This window comes from Leuresthes tenuis, unplaced genomic scaffold (genome assembly GCF_036924035.1).
Source record: "Leuresthes tenuis unplaced genomic scaffold, fLeuTen1.0.hap1 SCAF_9, whole genome shotgun sequence".
Classification (NCBI taxonomy): Eukaryota; Metazoa; Chordata; class Actinopteri; order Atheriniformes; family Atherinopsidae; genus Leuresthes; species Leuresthes tenuis.
Genome location: NW_027325363.1, coordinates 11,682,796 through 11,705,118, shown reverse-complemented (window position 1 = coordinate 11,705,118; position 22,323 = coordinate 11,682,796). Strand labels below are relative to the sequence as shown.

The window sequence follows — 22,323 nt, the reverse complement described above, 5'->3', positions numbered from 1 at the left end:
AACACACAAGTTACAAATAGGAAATTTCTATTTGTGGATAGCAAAACCTGTGTGCAACTCAAGGCATATTTATAGATCACCCTCAGTGCATTTTTTGAGACAAATTTAAGTCCATACTACCCCACCCTCCAAGTAGTCAGGAAGAGTTGGAGCTGGTACCTCCAAACAGCCTCCACAGAACATTCAGGTTGCCTAATATCACTTTTCCTGCTCCACAAATTCAAAGCAGAAATCCTTAACAACAGTGTTGATGGTTGATTTTGTTTGTGATATGTGTTATAAAACATAAAAAAAACACCATATGAGAATGTTAGCAACATGAAAAAGTAGATTTTTAGCAGTACTGTTTCACAAAATGGTGTGAGACCTACATGATATCTTCATGTCCATGTTCACACTGAAAAAAGAGAAAGTGGTATCCTAGAACACGAATCAAGAGATTATATTATTTGTAACAGCTCCACAAACTGACGTGAGACTGCGTTGTACTGCCAAGTACACGTTCATGGCAACATGATGAGCCCCAAAACATCACTTTGATTAAACATTAAGCAGAGTGGACCAGACAGAGTATGCTTGTTCTGGTGTGTTCCTTTCATTTCCATTCCTCTGTGGGTTAAAGGGATAATGTTTAGCTGTACACCAGGCACCTGTGCAGATAGAAACTACAAAAATATCCTTCCATTACAGAAACCAATTGATATCCTCACCAGGAAACATGCAAATATGTGCTAATCAAATGTAGTCTACTCATCACATCCATCAAATATATTTAAGTTACATTTGAGAGTATTAATGACATGGTGGTCTGTAAAAGAAATCATATATGTTTTAATTAAACATCAAAGAAGTCTGACATCATCACTCTCACACTGTGATTTGACAAGAAGAACTCAGTCATCATCCTCTGTAGCAATAAAAAGCTCTGCCCATTCTAGGAGTCACATGTTATGGCTAGTGATCGAGCAAATCATTGCGTCTGTGTATTCATCTGTGCCCCTTTCTAAAGTATGTGTGGCTTCTTCTGTGTTACGTTTCTGTTGGTGGTTATTGTGAGAGCCTTCGGAGCAGAGGATGACACTGTATTTTGTGAGATGCTGGGGAGCCCAGAGTTTCCTCTGCTGTCTCAGAAAGGACATGTTACTATCGGAGGAGCTTTTTCCATCCATGGCCAAATCTCAAAGCCTTCACTGTCTTTAACTGATACTCCCGAACCTCTCATTTGCTCCAGGTATTTATTTTTTTTGTGCACATAATTAATTTGTTACTCAACTGAAAAGACTGATGTTATTTTTTTGTTCTATCCAGGATAAACTTAAGAGAGTTTCGCTTTGCTCAAACAATGATATTTGCTGTAGAGGAGATCAACAATAGCAGCTCTCTACTGCCTAATATATCAGTTGGTTATAAAATATTTGACAGCTGTGGTTCAACACTTCCTTCAACACGTGCAGTGATGGGTCTCATGAATGGTCAGGAAAGGACTTTTGGAAAAATTTGCTCTGGTCATTCTTCTATTCATGCCATTGTTGGCGCATCTGAATCATCTGCAACCATTGTGATGCTACAAATTTCAGGGATTTTCCAGATACCAGTGGTAATTCCTTTATTTATGTCTCTTTGTTTTTATGAGAGTCCTCTGACACCACAAAAAACATCTTTCTATCTAGTTATCTAGTTTAAAAACTAAATTTTGTTACTTGATACTTTTGTACATCTCTAATTTATATCTTCAGTTTTCTCTCCTTTTCTTTTTTATTAGATCAGCCACTTTGCAACATGTGCTTGTCTCAGTAACAGAAAGGAGTACCCGTCCTTCTTCAGAACCATCCCCAGTGACTTCTACCAGAGCAGAGCCCTGGCTAAACTGATTAAGCACTTTGGATGGACATGGGTCGGGGCAGTGAGAAGTGACAATGACTATGGTAATGATGGGATGGCAACATTTATCTCAGCTGCAAGTCAGGAGGGGATTTGTGTCGAGTATTCTGAGGCCATTTCAAGGACTGGTTCCAGAGAGCAGGTTGAGAGGGTCGTCAAAGTCATCCGTAGAGGCACTGCAAGAGTTCTAGTTGCCTTTCTTGCTCAGGGTGAGATGGATGTCCTGCTTGAGGAAGCTTTGAGGCAGAACTTGACAGGGTTACAGTGGGTGGGCAGTGAATCCTGGATTACGTCAGGTCATCTGGCTAAGAAGAGGTACTCTGGTGTACTGACGGGGTCTCTGGGCTTTGCCATAAAAGAGGCAAAAATTGCAGGCCTGCAAGAATTTCTTTTACAGGTTAACCCAAGTCAGGATCCTCAGAACAACTTACTGAGAGAATTCTGGGAAGCAACCTTTGGCTGCAGCTTCCACTCCAGTTTGCATGGTACAGAACAGTGCTCTGGCTCTGAGAGACTACAGGACATAAACAATCCTTTCACAGATGTGTCAGAGCTAAGAATATCCAACAATGTTTATAAGGCTGTGTATGCTGTAGCTCATGCTGTACATAACATGTTAAAATGTGGACAAAAACATTCATGTATCTGGAAGGATCATTTAGAGCCAAAACAGGTAAGAAATTTATTTTATCATACTTTCTTTTTTAAACACTAAGTTAAAATAGTAATGCATGCACCCTTTTATGTCCAAGTATTCACTGTTCTGTATTGGTAGGTTGGGAAACACCTTCAGAATGTGAATTTTACAATTCAGTCAGGGGAGAGAGTGTATTTCGATGAAAAAGGGGATCCTGCAGCAGCTTATGAGCTGGTGAACTGGCAGACAAACCCAGCAGGGGATATTGTGTTTATGGTTGTAGGGAGCTACGATGCTTCACTACCAAATGGAAAGCAGTTCACAATGAATGGAGTAAAGATAACATGGACTGGAGAATTCCTGAAGGTATCAACCGGTCTTTCACTTCTGATGCAGATCATGTAAAATCCAGGCCAATAGCTTAAACTTACGCTTAATTTCTAATTAGATATCTGCAAAGCTGGAACATTAAACTGAGAGCTGAATTGTACTGTTGTTTCAGAGGCCACAGTCTGTCTGCAGCGAGAGTTGTGAGCCAGGCTTCTGACAGGCTATGATTAAAGGCAAACCCATCTGCTGTTTCTCCTGCGTTGCCTGCGCTGCTGGAGAGATCAGCAACTCCAGCAGTAAGTGAAACATTTCCTCCAATATCCTCCCATTTATTGTTTAATTGATTAAACCAGCTCCTACTGTATGAGTTATGTCAAATCTCTCAGTTTACAGCATGAACACATTTCAGTGTTTCATGTTTTCCATTCAGATTCTGCAGAGTGTTCACACTGTCCACTGGAGTATTGGTCAGATGAAGATCACAGCAAGTGTGTTCCAAAGGTGATCGAGTTCCTATCTTATGAGGAGACAATGGGGGCCCTCCTCACTGCTTTCTCTGTGTTCGGAGCAAGTTTAACACTGGCAGTTTCGTGTGTCTTCTTTCGGTTTCGTCACACACCTCTTGTCAAAGCAAGTAACTCTGAGCTGAGTTTCCTGCTGCTCTTCTCCCTTATTCTGTGTTTCCTGTGCTCTCTGACCTTCATTGGCCAGCCCACTGAGTGGTCCTGCATGCTGCGCCACACAGCTTTTGGCATAACATTTGCCTTGTGCATTTCATGTATGTTAGCTAAAACCATCACGGTGCTGATGGCCTTTAAGGCTAAAAGGCCAGCAAACACAGTCCTTCAGTGTTCTGCTCCACTTCAGAGAACAAGTGTACTTGGCTGTACATTACTACAGGTGCTGATTTGTGTGGTATGGTTAGTTCTTGCTCCACCAATTCCCTACAAAAATACAGCTTATGCTACTGAAAAGATTATTCTAGAGTGTGATTTAGGTTCACCTGTAGGGTTTTGGGCTGTTTTGGGGTATATCGGCCTTCTTGCTGTGCTATGCTTCATCCTTGCCTTCCTGGCTCGAAAGCTGCCTGATAATTTTAACGAAGCCAAATTCATCACCTTCAGCATGCTGATATTCAGTGCAGTCTGGGTCACATTTATCCCAGCATATGTCAGCTCTCCTGGGAAGTTTACTGTAGCTGTAGAAATATTTGCTATTCTGGCCTCAAGCTTTGGTTTGCTTTTCTGTATATTTGCTCCAAAATGTTATATATTACTATTGAAACCAGAGAGGAATACTAAAAACCACATGATGGGGAGAAACTAGTCAAAAACACTTTAAAGAAATATTTACACTAATGAGATGGTTTTATTTTGTTCTAATACTAATTTACTGAACATTAAATCAGTATATGACCATGCAGGTCAAATAACAGCAGTGACCAACATTTGCTACACAGGGCCATCATCTTCATGGGGACAGCACGGTGCCCCACAAAAGATTTTGGAACATTATTTGATCATTAAACTTGATTGAAGCAAGTGGGCCCCCCATCTAGTTTTGGAGCACTGCTGGCAGCAAACAGCACAAAAAGGCAGAGCTTGGCTAACATGATAGAGGAATGTAATGCATTATCAGATTCATGGCATCTATCATGGCATATCTAACTCTCTTTATATTCTCCCACTCAAGTTTAATTAAAATAGTCAAATACTTCTTTTGATATAGCCCATCTAGAATACAAAAAAACTGTCCAAACTACTGTGCAAAAACAGATAGAAGGTTTGTTCACCAAAAGTAAGAAGCGAAAGCCCAGTAATAAACTTTCAATGTGTTGCAATAGGTCATCAAGTGCTCATTATTATTCATGATGTCATCACATTGCTCTTGCATTCTGCTTTGCATCAGCCTTTACTTCTGTTTCCTTTTCTCCTACTCTCTTTCTTCATATAAACTGTATCTTAATGCAGCCTAACTCCCAATAAAGCTGTCTTATTTCCATACTTTTATATTATTGTTGTTAGACAGCAAAAAAAGTCTGAAACTGTGATTGAAAGGTAGCCAATAGACTTTGTATTTACTCGCAGTCAGTTTGAAAACATTTCAAGACTGTTACTTCGAAATAGTCCTGGTTTTATAAGTGCAGCAACAGATGCACTATGATTTTGGCTATTGTCTAACGCAAGGTTGTCACTCTGAGAAAGATAAAGAAGCAACAAAATGTCTCAAAAATGTTTTCTCAGAGAATGCAGTTTCCTAACACACCATATCAGTTCACATGTGTGAGTAGCTCACTGGTACAGCAACTGTTGATCTCTGCTCCTGCCTGAGCAGGGTCAATGCAAAGAGTTATGTTTCTGTTGCAGGAGAGAGACCTAGCTCTTGTGGTGCAGAATTATGTAAAACTAGCTATTTTTGTCTTACAATTTGTTAGATTTGTTGTTGGTTAGTGGTTTGAAAAATATCAAAATCAGTTGACAAAAATGGCAGACTGGCAACAATGGATTTACGTGTATATTTTTAAAACTGATGCAAGGAAGGCCTTCTCCATCTGATGAGCCCAGCTCCAGCGGCCTCTAGTGGTACCGCCTATTAAATCAACTTTTCCAAACTTAACAACTTAGTAAATATCTAATTGAATTCTAGATTAGTAAACTTATCCCATTACATGGTGAGCAATCGGACATTTTTAAATTCTTAATTTTTTTTCCAGGAAATAATAAACTACAAGAGCATCTTGAAAATGACTTACTATCTGTCCATTTTGGTTTAGACACTGGTGTACATGAGACCCATAGTGGAAGACATATCATAAAAAAACTATTAAAAACTGGCTTTCATTTTGTAAGGACTTTAAATGATAATGGACAGGTATTTAAATGACTTGTACTATCAAGTCTGTACTTTTGTGTCCTGAGGTTTTTGTATCTGAAGAAGGAAACTCTTTTTTTTTTATTTATTATGAATTCAGTAGTCTGCCAAACCTTTGTTATAATGAAAATAAAGAGGATTAGAACTGACAAAGTATGCAGCAGCCCAATGCTCAGCACCTCAATTTGAACAGAGAAACAATTGTCAGCATTTAAGGCCAGACCCAGAAGGGCAACTTGCCAGTGAGGGTGTGATGGCCAAGCTTTGGTCCACAGAGCTTAGTGGAGTCAAGATGAAGATGCCATTTAGTGGATTGCCACCTGCATCTTATCTTCCCAAAGTGAGAGCTGTGTCCACATCTCATCACAAAGCCAAGCACATTTTCATTGGGTGTGATTCTCAGCCAAGGTTATCAGCTGTCTTCTATTATGTTCATGATTGCATTGACAGTATCTTAAGGAAAAACTGAGATGACGAAGTTGGGTTTGGGGACCTCAGAATCATGTCTGTCTTGTTTGCAGATGATATGGTTCTGCTGAGAAAATGGTGGCTTGCTCTCTTTGGGTTGGCAGTGACTCGATGCTCCAAGTGGGGGAGTCAAAATATCTCAGAATCTTTTTCATGAGTGAGAGGAAATTGGAGCACAAGATGAACAAGCAGATCCGTGAAGCGTCTGTTTTATTTTGGGCGTTATATCAAACCATTGTTACAAGAGACAGCCGAGCCTGAAGGGAAAGCTCTCAATTTACCACAGTCTACATTCTAATCCTGAGCTACAGTGGTAAAACTTGCGTTGTAACTAAAATAATGAGTTCCTGAATGCAAGCAGTGGGAATGAGATTCCATCACAAGACGACTGGACTTAGCCTTAGAGATAGGACAAGGAGTTCAGACATCCATGGGAAGCTCAGAGTAGAACTGCTGCCCCTTTGCATTGAAAGTAGCCAGTTGATTTGGTTCAGTCATCTGATTGGGATGCCTCATGGATATCCCGTGATAGACCTCAAATCTGCTATGTCGATTACAAATCTCATTTTGCACTGAAACGCCATGGGACTGTTTAGAAGAGGCTGAAAAGCGTTACTGGGGAAAAAGGAATGTGGGAGGAAATGGGTGGATAGATGGTTTTCTGGTGATAGCTGATGGTTCTGAAACTATATTTCTGTAAATTTGTTCTGCCTCATTTGCTTTCTCTCAGACAGTTTATTGAAATGTTACTGAAGATTTGGTCCTGATGACCTGAGAGACTACATACTGTGCCATTCAAAGTAAAATGTTTCAACCTCCATATCAGCATCAAGTTGGCTAATGGTATATTTCCAGAAATCACAGCTCTCAAGAGTACTAAAAATGCGTCTTCAAAGAAGTTTGACATGTAATGTAGCTTTTAACATTCTTTTATTGAGTAGATTAAGTGCAGTGATCGGCAGTATGACAACAAAATAATTTTGCTGCAATCGGATCTTATTTCCACTTCTGAGACACGGCGAGGTGAACTATTAGACAAAAGTTGTTCTAGAACCAGGGCTTATTTACACGCTGATTAGGAAGAATCTAATAGCCTCTATGTGCAGCCATGATCTGCATGCATTAGTTGTGTCACTCCACCAACTTTTTTTTCAACAGCCTTTGTAGCCAATAATGCAATCCTCTTATAGGACAAAGATCAACTGGTACAGTGATAGTATATTTGTATGGTAAACATTTTCATTGAAAAAATGTTCATTCCTTTTTACTGTTGTATAGTAAGGTCAAAGTATTTGCTACAAAGAAAAAAATTCACCTTCTTTCATCTGTCATTGTCATTTGCAGAGATTTTTCAGCATAGATGATGTAATTGTTTTCAATAAAATATCATTATTAAAATGAAAGGCAACCTACATCATTATCATACTGTGATTTGATTTGAGGACTTCAGCCATCATCATTGTCTGCAATAGTATAAAGCTTTGCTTGTCAGAGGTGACATATTTTGGTCAACGAGAAGTCATTGTACAGCAGAGGGTTGTGAGTGTGTGAATGCCTCTTTAAATTATGTATGACTGCATCTGTGTTATGTTTCTGTTGGTGGTTATTGTGAGAGCCTTTGGAGCAGAGGATGACACTGCTTTCTGTGAGATGCTGGGGAGCCCAGAGTTACCCCTGCTGTCTAAGAAAGGACATGTTACTATTGGAGGAGCTTTTTCTATTCATAGCCAAATCTCAAAGCCTTCATTGTCTTTAACTGATACTCCAGAACCTCTCATTTGCTCCAGGTATTGTCTATGTTTGTTCTCATTAGTTTTCCAACAGAAAGGAAGTGCAAACAACTCTAAACTTTTCTCTTTTTTTCAGGATAAATTTAAGAGAATTTCGCTTTGCTCAAACAATGATATTTGCCATAGAGGAGATCAACAATAGCAGCTCTCTACTGCCTGATATCTCAATTGGTTATAAGATATTTGACAGCTGTGCATCAACACTACCTTCAACACGTACAGTGATGGGTCTCATTAATGGACAAGAAAGAACTTTGGGAAAAACCTGCTCTGGTCAGTCATCTGTTCATGCCATCATTGGAACCTCTGAGTCTTCCACAACTATTGTGGTGCTGCAAATTTCAGGGATTTTCCAGATACCAGTGGTAAATTTTCATGACGTTTGTAATCTGCTCTGGCTCTTCTTAACTTGTCATTAATATACCTGTACACAAATGATAAATTCTGGTTGAATGCGATTTAAAAAACAACAGGTTCAGTAATTCTCATAAACAATCTTTTATCTATGGTATGCTATTACTGAGGTGTCCATCCTTCTCGTTTCTCTCCTTTTCTTTTTTATTAGATCAGCCACTTTGCAACATGTGCTTGTCTCAGTAACAGAAAGGAGTACCCGTCCTTCTTCAGAACCATCCCCAGTGACTTCTACCAGAGCAGAGCCCTGGCTAAACTGGTTAAGCACTTTGGATGGACATGGGTCGGGGCAGTGAGAAGTGACAACGACTATGGTAATAATGGGATGGCAACATTTATCTCAGCTGCAAGTCAGGAGGGGATTTGTGTAGAGTATTCTGAGGCCATTTCAAGGACTGGTTCCAGAGAGCAGGTTGAGAGGGTCGTCAAAGTCATCCGTAGAGGCACTGCAAGAGTTCTAGTTGCCTTTCTTGCTTATGACGAGATGGATGTCCTGCTTGAGGAAGCTTTGAGGCAGAACTTGACAGGGTTACAGTGGGTGGGCAGTGAATCCTGGATTACGTCAGGTCATCTGGCTAAGAAGAGGTACTCTGGTGTACTGACGGGGTCTCTGGGCTTTGCCATAAAAGAGGCAAAAATCGCAGGCCTGCAAGAATTTCTTTTACAGGTTAACCCAAGTCAGGATCCTCAGAACAACTTACTGAGAGAATTCTGGGAAGCAACCTTTGGCTGCAGCTTCCACTCCAGTTTGCATGGTACAGAACAGTGCTCTGGCTCTGAGAGACTACGGGACATAAACAATCCTTTCACAGATGTGTCAGAGCTAAGAATATCCAACAATGTTTATAAGGCCGTGTATGCTGTAGCTCATGCTGTACATAACATGTTAAAATGTGGACAAAAACATTCATGTATCTGGAAGGATCATTTAGAGCCAAAACAGGTAAGAAATGTATTTTATCATACTTTCTTTTTTAAACACTAAGTTAAAATAGTAATGCATGCACCCCTTTATGTCCAATCATTCACTGTTCTGTATTGGTAGGTTGGGAAACACCTCCAGAATGTGAATTTTACAATTCAGTCAGGGGAGAGAGTGTATTTCGATGAAAAAGGGGATCCTGCAGCAGCTTATGAGCTGGTGAACTGGCAGACAAACCCAGCAGGGGATATTGTGTTTGTGGCTGTAGGGAGCTACGATGCTTCACTACCAAATGGAAAGCAGTTCACAATGAATGGAGTAAAGATAACATGGGCTGCAAAGTCCCTGGAGGTATTAATTGACTTCCATGTTGAATGATTTTTTTTTAATTCATTAGGTAATATATTCAAGCTAATCATATTCACATAATCAATTCTTGATACTGATGTCCTCATGGAATTATTTCTTATTCTTGTCATTCCTTTTTTCGATTGTTGAGTTCATTGTTTGCGTCAAAAACATTTGATCTCTTTCCTGACATTTTAAGTTTCACTTCTGATCAAGATTATGTAAATGGATCTAAAGCTTAAATTCAGATATGACAACAACTGTCAAGTAATGCTGTTGTTTCAGAGGCCACAGTCTGTCTGCAGCGAGAGTTGTGAGCCAGGCTTCCGACAGGCTATGATTAAAGGCAAACCCATCTGCTGTTTCTCCTGCGTTGCCTGCGCTGCTGGAGAGATCAGCAACTCCAGCAGTAAGTGAAACATTTCCTCCAATATCCTCCCATTTATTGTTTAATTGATTAAACCAGCTCCTACTGTATGAGTTATGTCAAATCTCTCAGTTTACAGCATGAACACATTTCAGTGTTTCATGTTTTCCATTCAGATTCTGCAGAGTGTTCACACTGTCCACTGGAGTATTGGTCAGATGAAGATCACAGCAAGTGTGTTCCAAAGGTGATCGAGTTCCTATCTTATGAGGAGACAATGGGGGCCCTCCTCACTGCTTTCTCTGTGTTCGGAGCAAGTTTAACACTGGCAGTTTCGTGTGTCTTCTTTCGGTTTCGTCACACACCTCTTGTCAAAGCAAGTAACTCTGAGCTGAGTTTCCTGCTGCTCTTCTCCCTTACTCTGTGTTTCCTGTGCTCTCTGACCTTCATTGGCCAGCCCACTGAGTGGTCCTGCATGCTGCGCCACACAGCTTTTGGCATAACATTTGCCTTGTGCATTTCATGTATGTTAGCTAAAACCATCACGGTGCTGATGGCCTTTAAGGCTAAAAGGCCAGCAAACACAGTCCTTCAGTGTTCTGCTCCACTTCAGAGAACAAGTGTACTTGGCTGTACATTACTACAGGTGCTAATTTGTGTGGTATGGTTAGTTCTTGCTCCACCAATTCCCTACAAAAATACAGCTTATGCTACTGAAAAGATTATTCTAGAGTGTGATTTAGGTTCACCTGTAGGGTTTTGGGCTGTTTTGGGGTATATCGGCCTTCTTGCTGTGCTATGCTTCATCCTTGCCTTCCTGGCTCGAAAGCTGCCTGATAATTTTAACGAAGCCAAATTCATCACCTTCAGCATGCTGATATTCAGTGCAGTCTGGGTCACATTTATCCCAGCATATGTCAGCTCTCCTGGGAAGTTTACTGTAGCTGTAGAAATATTTGCTATTCTGGCCTCAAGCTTTGGTTTGCTTTTCTGTATATTTGCTCCAAAATGTTATATATTGCTATTAAAACCAGAGAGGAATACTAAAAACCACATGATGGGGAGAAACCAGTCAAAAACACTTTAAAGAAGTATTTACAGAAGTAAGAGTAAAATGTCTGCGATTTTGATGTAATGATAATTTGACAAATGTTTGTAGACTGAATAAGATCTTACAGGCTATGAGCAGCAGTAATAAATGTAGGCATTGGCTTAATAGACAGTCAGCCCAAGTGGCTTGTTATGAAAGGCAGCACGAGAAATCAACCCTGCATGTATACGTTCAACTGAACTCAAATAAGACTAGGTGCTCTACACATGCTTCAAATCTACATCTTTTTTTTTAATTCTTTTGTAAAAACAGTGTAGTGTAAGTGTATAATGATACATACAAATTCCCAATAAAGCTGCTCTCATTCACATATTTTTCTGTTTCATTATCATCATTCAGATGGCTAAAAGCGTTAAAAATCAGCTCATGAAGACTAAGTGTAAACTCGCAGTCTTTGAAAGCATTTTCAAACTGTCTCTCTGCTCTCATAAAGTCTGATTTTTTTCAATACTGCAGCATCATCTAACAAAATCACCATGTGAGCAACTTAAAGACAACATCTGGTGCTGTGAGATCAGCTTTGCTTATGCGTATGATAATCTCTTTCAAAGAACGTTTCAAACATTTCTTTGAATGTGTAGCGGGCAAAGAGGGTGATCATATTAAATCATCAAGCCTAGATGTAAGCATGCCTCAATTCAGCTGTGCATGTAACAGCATTGAGTGAGCTGTGTGCCATTGCCAATAAATACAAAACTTGTGTTATGAGTCAGAGGTGCAAAGTTAATGCTAACTGAAGCAGCCACCTTAGAATCAAATATTAAAATCACCTTGTTTGTTGCTAGCTTTGACGCAACCACATGCAATCTTGTTTATTAGGTTAGCATAACTTTTTTTTATTGCATTTTTGAAAAAAGTGCTTGAAAGTGCTTTTCATAAAACATGTGTTTATGTGAAAGAAAAGGTAAGCTCTTTTAAACTAACACTTTCAGCTTTGTCATAGCAAAGGGATAGTTTTGCCTTTTTCAAAGGGAGATTTTTCTCCTTTAAATGATGATCACGCTTTGCTTTCCTCATGTACTTTAGTAAAATTAATTAATGAATCACAATCTACAAATGAAAATAAAAAACAACAAAAAAACCTCAAGAAAAGTTCCCAAAGACATGCTTCTGATTTATTTCTTGTAAGGCTCTGGTGATGGTCAAAACAAAAGCAGTGGAACTTCCAACAAGTCCTTCACACGTCAGTCATATGACAAGCGATGCTATTGGTGGAGACTGAATCATTTTCACAAACATTGCATAAAGCCCCAGTGGCTTTCTGATAGGACTCCTATAAAATGCTCAGTATTTATAGGGGTTATCTTTGGTAACTGTACGGTAATAACTTAGATTAGGAACTATGCTGCTGATTGCCAACCTGTTATTTGTTTTGCTTTTGGCTGTGGGAGGAGAAAAGCCTGTGTGTCAAACATATGGGACAAAAGAACTGTCTCAGTTTTCTAAGGAAGGAGATATCAACATTGGAGGCATTTTCTCCTTCCACCAGAACCCAGTTACTGTCAATCCAGCTCTTGAAGTCAACCCAGGAACAATCCAGTGTGACGGGTAAGAGAGGGATTAAAAAATATTTCTTAATGCATCTGTGTTGTCTTTTTTAATTATTATTTTTGTTTCATTATGCATGCATCGCACATTTCCCTTTTAAAATACTACACAATTTTCTGCTTGTCTTTTTTTCAGGCTGGATCCAGGTGAACTTCAGTATGCATACACCATGATGTTTGCCATAGAAGAAATAAATAACAGCTCAGAGCTGCTACCAGATGTGACTCTCGGTTATAGGATCTTTGACTCCTGCCCTAGTATCCCTCTCTCCATTAGGGCATCACTAAATCTAATGAACAGGTATGAAAGCGGAAATGGCAGCTGTAGCAAAGTCTCCAGTGTGCATGCTGTCATAGGGGACACTACTTCTACTTCTACAATAGGTATTGCACGTACACTGGGACCCTTCCATATACCTGTGGTGCGTATCATACACATGCATGCATTTTGACTGCAAACTGTAATGGAAACTATGTTATTCAATGATAGATAATGCATTAATTTAAAATGTCTTGTAATATTCATTATACAATATCTCTTGAATTTCAGATCAGTCATTCAGCCACTTGTGCATGTCTTAGCAACAGAAGAGACTATCCCTCTTTCTTTAGAACCATACCTAATGATATCTATCAAAGCAAAGCATTGGCAAAGCTTGTGAAACACTTTGGCTGGACCTGGGTTGGAGCCATAAGAACTAATAGTGACTATGGAAATGGTGGCATGGCTGCTTTCTTGGAAGCAGCAAAAGGGGAAGGTGTGTGTGTTGAGTACTCAGTTGCCATTTATCGAACTGATCCCAGAAAGTGGTTCTTAGAAGTGGTGGATATAATAAAGAAATCCACCTCTAAAGTCATAGTTGCGTTTGCTGATGGCACAGACCTCGATATTCTTATCAAGGAGCTTCATGCTCAGAATGTAACAGGCCTGCAGTGGGTGGGAAGTGAGGGGTGGATTACATATCGCTACATTGCCACCCCTATAAACTATGCTGTAGTTCAGGGGGCAGTGGGCTTTGCAGCACTGAATGCTCACATCCCTGGACTGAAGGAGTATCTCACTAGCAGCAGGCCCTCCACCATACCAGGGAATCAGGGACTTGTTGAGTTGTGGGAGAAAGTGTTCAGATGCCAACTGTTTCCCCAACCAGAGACTGCTGAGGATCCTGTTACAGCCTGTAGTGGGACAGAGACTCTGAGGGATGTAAAAATATCATTCACTGATGTTTCAGATGCCAGCCTGCAGAATAATATTTACAAGGCCACATATGCAGTTGCTCATGCATTTAACATGCTATTTAACTGCAAAGAAGGACAGGGGCCTTTTGAGAACAATAGTTGTGCTGACATAAAAAACGTACAACCATGGCAGGTAAATATAAAAAAAGAATTCTGTACTAGAATCCAAAATTCTATGATTCTGGAGTCAAATAACATAAGTGCTTCCTTGCAGGTGCTGCACTACTTAAAGCAGGTCAATTTCACCACTAAGACTGGTGAAAATGTGTTCTTTGATGAGTTGGGTGACCCTGTTGCACGTTATGCACTGGTAAACTGGCAGATGGATAAGACAGGATACATACAGTTTGAAACCATCGGTTACTATGATGCCTCTCGGCCTGACGGTCAGCAGTTTGAGATGAAAGCAGATCTACAAGCAGTTTGGGCAGGAAATAATCTCAAGGTGAGTCAGTCCAGGCTGCAGTTTTTAACTTTCTTTTATCATGGACCCTTCTTTGGTCACTAAGTACAGTAAATCTGCATCTTACAAAAAGAAATGCATAAATAATATTTATATGATTTAGAGTTTCAAATGTATTAATGTGCTTTCAATAATGTCACTGTAATGCAGGTACCAAGGTCTGTTTGCAGCGAAAGCTGTAAGCCAGGGACTCGTCGGGCTTTCGTTAAGGGCAAACCTATCTGCTGTTTTGATTGCATCACCTGTGGTGACGGGGAGTTCAGCAACACAACAAGTGAGACAGCTGGATTCATAGCTTTTACCCTGGTGCTTGTTGTGTTTCTGTTGGGCAAAATCACCCCCAGCACCTTACTGGTTTATCTGAAGATGTGTACTCTGCACAGCTTAAACATATTTATGCTTTCAGATGCAGTGAAATGTGACAAATGCCCGTCTGAGTACAAGTCCAATGAAGAGAGGAATAACTGTGACATGAAAGCAATTGAGTTCCTCACCTTCACGGAATTAATGGGTGTACTGTTGGTCACCTTCTCTGTCTTTGGCGCATGCCTTGCAATGTCTGTAGCCCTAACATTTTTTTACCACAGACACACTCCTATAGTCAGAGCCAACAACTCCGAGTTGAGCTTCTTGCTGCTCTTCTCCTTAAGTCTTTGTTTCCTGTGCTCTCTGACCTTCATCAGCCGGCCTACTGAGTGGTCCTGCATGCTGCGACACACAGCATTTGGCATCACCTTTGTCCTCTGCATGTCTTGTGTTCTGGGGAAAACGATAGTGGTCTTAATGGCCTTCAGGGCAACACTTCCAGGCAGTAATTTGATGAAATGGTTTGGACCTACACAGCAAAGACTGAGTGTTCTAGTTTTCACGCTCATACAGGTTTTGATTTGCATACTTTGGCTCACAATCAACCCTCCCTACCCATATAGAAATAGTAAATATTACACAGAGAAGATTATTCTCGAGTGTGCTCTTGGATCACCTGTAGGGTTCTGGGGTGTTTTAGGATACATAGGATTTTTAGCTATGTTATGTTTTGGACTTGCTTTTATGGCCCGGAAGCTGCCTGATAATTTCAATGAAGCTAAATTTATCACATTCAGCATGTTAATATTCTGTGCAGTCTGGATTACCTTCATCCCAGCTTATGTCAGCTCCCCTGGGAAGTTTACTGTAGCAGTGGAAATATTTGCTATTCTGGCCTCAACTTATGGAATGCTATGTTGTATTTTTTTTCCCAAGTGCTACATCATTTTATTAAAACCTGAAAAGAATACAAAGAAACATTTGATGGGTAAAGGTACCATGAGAGCCATTTGAAACATTTCCTAAAACATAATAAAATCACTTAATGTTTTTCTTATTCCTTGTCTGTACTGTTTTAAATGTTCAAAATATCGTAATTTCTGAGAATGAAATTAAATCTGAAGTTTAAGGTCACATTGTAATTACAGAAAAATGCATTAATAAAGCCTAAATGCAAATAAATAATTTCATAGTTTCACATTATTTAGTCTGTGTCATGAGTCTGTGTTAAATTTTGGTAATTTTTTTTGGGAAATAAACTGACTTCTTTGATGGTTCTGTGATCACGCCCCAATATCAATTTCAAGAGGCTGTAGCCCTCTGAGAATTTCTGTAATGTTTGACTTTTCAGAATCAGTTAAATCTCTTCTGTGGCCCATTTTGCCTCAGGAAAAGAAGCTGCCTAATCATTATGCACACCTTCATATAGGGTGTTGACCTCCTGAGGCCACACCCTCCCTCATTATACAGATACACATCACCTGTTATGGTTAAAGTCATTAAGCATTCAAGTTTATACAGCTTGGAGTAAGAAAATATGCATGAAAATTATGATATAGTCAACATACTCACTTGTCTGATAATTGTGCACACAGTGTATATCCAAATACTGTATATACCCTTAAGCACAGAAATAAAAATATATATTGATTATATGTCCTTTTGAATTGGACAAGCATTGGTTGTACTATACATATTAAAGATGACATTGAGTGGGGCCCATTTGTACACAAAAACACTTTTTTTTATTTTTTTCTAACTCAGTATGCAAAGCAGCGTTCAAAGTGAAAGGAAAGTCATGTAACAGTTTTAGAGAAAAACAGAAAAAAAGAGAAATAAAATCTTATACACAAATTGTTTCAAATTGGTCACACTGTACAGTTCAATAAACACATCCACATCTTTGCACCCTTTCATATGTGTAAGACTGTCTGAAAGTCTCCACTCTGCGAAGGGAATCTGAACGTACGCTTGGCTCACCTTCACAGAAAATAAAAGACAGGAAGGACTTTATTGCTGTGTTTTTTATAGTCCCCATATCCACTGTGAACATGTTTACAACCTGACTATTTGGAGTATATTGTTGAAGATAACATCAGAGAATTAATATCATTATAGTCACCATAAGAGTTGTAGTGGGAAAGCACACATTGGATTAGACCATGATTGGTCACCAGTAAAAATCACATATACTTGAATGAAAAATTATTACCAATATTCCTACTGGAACTCACATACACAATAAATCCATAAAACTAGACTTTAGCTCATCACTATCTCCCTCCTCTTGCCCCACCTTGTAGCGTCACAGAGACAAATCATCACTGTTTATCATTATTAATAAGCTGCTTCAAAACTCATAAATACCGGTTCAAACGTTTGATTTAGTTTAAAGGTACATGTGATGCCACTTGTGGTTTGAATTATTCAGACAGTATGATATTGACACAGAAGTGGCCAGAGCACGGTTGTGTACTCTTACAAGTGTTGCTATTGGTGTCTTTTTCTCAAACTGAGGAGCAAGTGTGCAAACGAAGAGGGGATCCTGAGAGCCCTCAGCTGTCTAAAGACGGGGACATTATGCTGGGGGGAATCTTCTCCTTCCACAGCAGCTGGGAGAACAAACATAATACCTACATGCAAAAACCTCTGCCACTGCAATGTACCAGGTAAAGTATACAAAAGAAAGCTGTATCCATCTTGCCACTGTTTTCTGCAGAAATGTTGTTCGTGCCTATTGATGCTTCCATTTTATATGCCATCATCATCTCTTACTGTTTGTTATGCCAACAATTTTCAATTGTCTGAATTTAGCTTGAATTTCAGAGAGTTCCAGTTTGCTCAAGCTATGCTTTTTGCCATTGAAGAAATTAACAACAGTACAGACCTACTGCCAGGAATCTCTCTGGGCTATGATATATATGATACTTGTGGTTCCATTGCAAGAAGTGTGAAAGTTGCTCTTGCCTTAACCAATGGCATTGATAATGTGTCTTCAACATCTGTGGCACCATGTACCAGACCTGCACAAGTACAGGCTATAATGGGTGAAACCTCCTCCTCTCCCAGCACAGCAATAGCTACTGTTATTGGACCATTTCATATCCCACTGGTTGGTATGACTGCTAAACATTTAACTTCACTTATGATAAGAATTGATTGTTTTAATATGTGTATTCGATTTTTTTTAATTATATATCCTATACCGATTTATCTTAATTTTCTTTTAGATCAGCCACTTTTCCACATGTGCTTGCCTCAGTGATAAAACCAAGTATCCATCCTTCCTCAGAACAGTGCCTAGTGACTACTACCAGAGCAGAGCCCTGGCTCAGTTGGTCAAGCACTTTGGCTGGACTTGGGTTGGAGCTGTTAGAACCAATGATGATTATGGCAATAATGGCATGGCTACATTCACAGAAACTGCACAGCAGCTGGGCATCTGTCTGGAATATTCTGTATCTTTCTTTAGGACAGATCCATCAGAAAAAATACAAAAAATAATTGAAATTATCAAGGCTTCAACCTCAAAGGTCGTTATTGCTTTCCTCTCACACATGGACATGGATGTACTTATACATGAATTGTCCTATCACAACTTGACTGGGTACCAGTGGGTTGGTAGTGAGTCCTGGATCTTTGATTCTCAAATTGCAGCTGTGGACAAGACTCACATCCTGGATGGAGCCATAGGTCTTTCCATCCCCAAAGCACATGTCAGCGGACTGAGAGAGTTCATGTTTAATGTAAAACCACTTATTCTATCCAATAATGACTTGTTTACAGAGTTCTGGGAGGCATTATTTAGCTGTAAGTTCAAGCAATCAAAGTCAACAGATATTCAGAGAGACTGTACAGGACATGAGGATCTGGCTGGAGTGCAGAACAGCTTCACTGACATGTCACTTATGCCAATTTTTAACAATGTCTATAAAGGAGTGTATGCAGTGGCCCATGCTCTTCATGGTATTCTCAGCTGCAACAAAACATGTGACAACAATGTGCAACTAGATCCATTTACGGTGAGCTTAATACCAAGTTTGACAATATTTTTAACAATAAAAAAAACATCAACGAATATAATTTTAGGCATAATGATGTGTAAAAATGAAGCCCTTTCATACTATAATGCTCTTGACCAATTATGCAAGCAAAAAGAATATCGGATAATTAACAAAATTAACATCCATTGTCTTAGATTTTGCGGCACATAAAATGGATTAACTTCAAAACGAAGGAAGGAGATGAAGTTTACTTTAATGAGAATGGAGATCCACCAGCAAAGTATGAAATTATAAACTGGCATCCAAGAGAAAACAACATTGTGGACTTTGTCACAGTTGGTCTTTATGACACATCGTTACCCGCAGACAAACAATTGAATCTGCTAGATAAGCCTTTCATTTGGACGCAGGGCTCACACCAGGTAAAGAACTATAGTATTTTGTAACATCATAAGTGAACTAATTTCTAAATATCTGATTATAATTGGTTCTGTTGTATTAGAATTATTAAAAAAGCTGGTGAGGAGTTGCAAGAAATGTGTAATACCTTCTCTGTTCATGTAGGTGCCTGTGTCAGTTTGCAGTGAGAAGTGTCCCCCAGGAACACGTAAAGTTCTCCAGAAAGGAAAACCTGTTTGCTGCTATGACTGTATAAGATGTGCAGAAGGAGAAATTAGCAACTTTACAGGTTCAGTACTATTTATTTCAAGCTTTTGAACTTCAATTCATCATAAAATAAAAGCAACATTATTCCATAACGACATTGTTTTATTATAAGAGATAGCCAGTCTGCGAATTACTTTTATGTAGTAAATGTTTTTTTCATACATAGTGACTAATTGAAAATTTGGTACATAGATCACATGAGATTAAACTATTTTAGAGTCCTGATTCCTTTTGATTATAAAAACTTTGCGTAACGTTATCTTTAAATGGAAGGCAACATAACCATTGCAACCAGTTTTTTGTTTTTGTGGCATCACTCTTCAGAATTGCTTGCTGTTTTATCATTTTGAGCTCAGGAAATAACGTGGAATGTTATGTAACTTGTGATGATGGCTTATGTTATTCTTTGTCCTTCATATATCAGATAATTCCAGATCAGAACTAGGCACATAAATGTTTCTCACAGTATTTTAAATTGTTAGAAAAATAAAAAGGTAAAAATATATTTCCATAGTAGTTCCAATATAGATTGGAATGTGACATAGTTTCAACCCTGAACATGTAGTTTTTAAAATGAAATTTAAAAAAAATTCAAGAAATCTTTAGTATGTTCATAATCAGAGCCACTTGGAATGAAAAACTTCTATATTTAAGTGGAAGAAGTCTCCTCTCAACCTCAACCAGTCAGAGCAGAGCGATGTGCTTTGATCAGTACGCATACTGTCTGCCATGTGGAAAATTTGAAGTATCAAAATGTAAACTGCAAGTCTAACATCTGCCTCAATGTTATTTTATAGATTCTATCACTTGTGTGAGATGCCCTCCTGAATACTGGTCAAATGAGAGAAGAGATGCCTGTATAAAGAAGGAGGCCGTGTTTCTGTCATATGAAGAAATTATGGGAACACTGCTTACTGCTGCCTCTTTGTTTGGAACATGCATGACTGCTGTTGTGGCATTAATTTTCTTCAGATACAGGAAAACTCCTCTTGTCAAGGCAAACAACTCTGAGCTGAGTTTCCTGCTGCTTTTCTCCTTAACTCTGTGTTTCCTGTGCTCTCTGACCTTCATCGGCCGACCCTCTGAGTGGTCCTGCATGCTGCGACACACAGCATTTGGCATCACCTTTGTCCTCTGCATCTCTTGTGTTCTTGGGAGAACAATGGTAGTTTTAATGGCATTTAAAGCAAGACTTCCAGGCAGAAATGCAATGAAACGGTTTGGGCCCACACAGCAGAGACTCAGTGTTCTGGGTTTCACTCTTATACAAGTCATCATATGTATCCTCTGGTTGACAATTTCTCCTCCTTTTCCATATAAGAATTTTAAGGAATTCAAGGATAAAATCATTTTAGAGTGTGCTCTGGGCTCTCCTGTAGGTTTCTGGGCTGTGCTTGGTTACATTGGACTTCTCGCCATATTGTGTTTTATTTTTGCTTTTCTGGCTCGAAAATTGCCAGATAATTTCAATGAAGCCAAATTTATCACTTTTAGTATGCTGATATTCTGTGCAGTATGGCTCACTTTCATCCCAGCATATGTTAGCTCCCCTGGGAAGTTCAGTGTTGCAGTGGAAATCTTTGCTATTCTGGCATCCAGTTTTGGACTGCTAATTTGTATCTTTATCCCGAAATGTTATATCATGTTACTGAAACCAGAAAAGAATACAAAAAAGAATATAATGGGTAAGGGTGCACCAAAATAATTTTGAAAACAGAAAGCAATGTATTGCAAAGGTATCTTAAAGTCCCCATTCACTAAAAAACAGTCTATTACGTGTTGTTTAAGTGTTTCAAAGCATATCATGAGCAAAAACAGTTATTAATGCTATGGCTCTAGGTGTTTCTTTAGTCTAATATTGTCATGAAGTGAAATGGAAACAGCCGTTTGCAGCCCTGATTCATGGTTATTACATGGAAAGTACCAGACATGTTTTCAGGTAATTATAATAACAATGGGTGTTTGGTTCAATGCAATATGGAAATATCAGTCCATATTATGTCATCATTATTAGTATATTAAAACATTTTTGTAAACATATCACCAGTTTTCTTGACAAATTATTGCACCTATATAACCATTTTATTTTTAGCAGGTCCCCATACTATTTCTACAGTGTTACTATTCTATTACCAAATAGTTTTGACTTATTATAACCTTTAAATTTAGTATAGTGTAGTTTATCTATATAGCGCCTTTCACAGACAATTTTTTGAAAGTGCTTTACAAAAGGTGACCCCATAAATTACACAAATAAAACAATAGAATAAAATACATAAAAACAACAAAAAAAATCCTCATAGAAACCCAAGTCTAACTAAAAGCTTCTTGGAATAAAAATGTCTTCGGCTGTTTTTAAAATAATTTGTTTCCCCACAACCTCAGGCCCCTAATTACCTTGTAATTTCAGCTCTAGTCTATTATTCCCATAATGTACCCATTGTTATTACCAGGTTATTGTCTAGTTATTACTTTGGTAAATAAATTATATCATTCCAATATTTCCTCTTTATTACCAACCTGTAACCACACTATTACCGTGAAGTAACTGAGCTGTAATGTAAAGTGTAATAAAAATACTAACTCATTTTATAAATAAAATAGATGTTGGGTTTGAATTACGAATAGGGCCCTTTGTTTATTAAACCCATACCTCATCCACATAACTTTTTTGTTACGATGAATGACTTCACCTTCTCAACAACTGAGCTCACTTGTGGCGCACCACAAGGCTCTGTCCAAGGCCCCTTCTGTTCTCTCTTTTTAAGAAAACCACTTGGCCAGCGTATTTAAGACCACAACCTTTATGACCATTTTATTCCAATAAACTCAGCAGAACGTGCCTATAAGATAAATAAAATTGAAAAATTGATTTAAAAAGAAAGCTTAAATTCAATGATGATATATCAGAGATAATTTTGTCCTGTCATTCTGTTGGTTTCCGTCTTAGTAGTTTTTC

The 22,323-nt window shown here is 38.8% G+C and overlaps 3 protein-coding genes and 1 pseudogene across 4 annotated transcripts; all 4 read left to right on the top strand.

The window, feature by feature from the left end:
• Positions 1-1,049: 1,049 nt before the first annotated feature.
• On the top strand, positions 1,050-4,174 carry LOC140313723 (extracellular calcium-sensing receptor-like; annotated as a pseudogene).
• A 3,579-nt stretch (positions 4,175-7,753) lies between these two features.
• Positions 7,754-11,115, top strand: LOC140313721 (extracellular calcium-sensing receptor-like). The gene is made up of 6 exons (XM_072391713.1): positions 7,754-7,974; positions 8,054-8,342; positions 8,543-9,334; positions 9,437-9,664; positions 9,947-10,070; positions 10,205-11,115. Exons 1-6 carry the CDS (start codon positions 7,754-7,756, stop codon positions 11,113-11,115), a joined length of 2,565 nt encoding a protein of 854 aa, XP_072247814.1.
• A 1,366-nt stretch (positions 11,116-12,481) lies between these two features.
• LOC140313720 (extracellular calcium-sensing receptor-like) lies at positions 12,482-15,708 on the top strand. 2 transcript variants are annotated; one of them, XM_072391711.1, is made up of 6 exons: positions 12,482-12,687; positions 12,823-13,108; positions 13,237-14,058; positions 14,140-14,370; positions 14,539-14,662; positions 14,795-15,708. In XM_072391711.1, the coding sequence occupies exons 1-6, from the start codon at positions 12,482-12,484 to the stop codon at positions 15,706-15,708; spliced, it is 2,583 nt and encodes an 860-aa protein (XP_072247812.1). The 2 variants fall into 2 exon arrangements, with proteins under 2 accessions (XP_072247812.1, XP_072247813.1); XM_072391712.1 differs by having other exon boundaries at positions 12,599-12,631; positions 12,761-13,108.
• Positions 15,709-17,175: 1,467 nt separating this feature from the next.
• LOC140313719 (extracellular calcium-sensing receptor-like) lies at positions 17,176-21,069 on the top strand. Its single transcript, XM_072391710.1, has 6 exons — positions 17,176-17,363; positions 17,509-17,806; positions 17,925-18,716; positions 18,893-19,120; positions 19,263-19,386; positions 20,162-21,069. The coding sequence occupies exons 1-6, from the start codon at positions 17,275-17,277 to the stop codon at positions 21,067-21,069; spliced, it is 2,439 nt and encodes an 812-aa protein (XP_072247811.1). The 5' UTR covers positions 17,176-17,274.
• Positions 21,070-22,323: the final 1,254 nt, after the last annotated feature.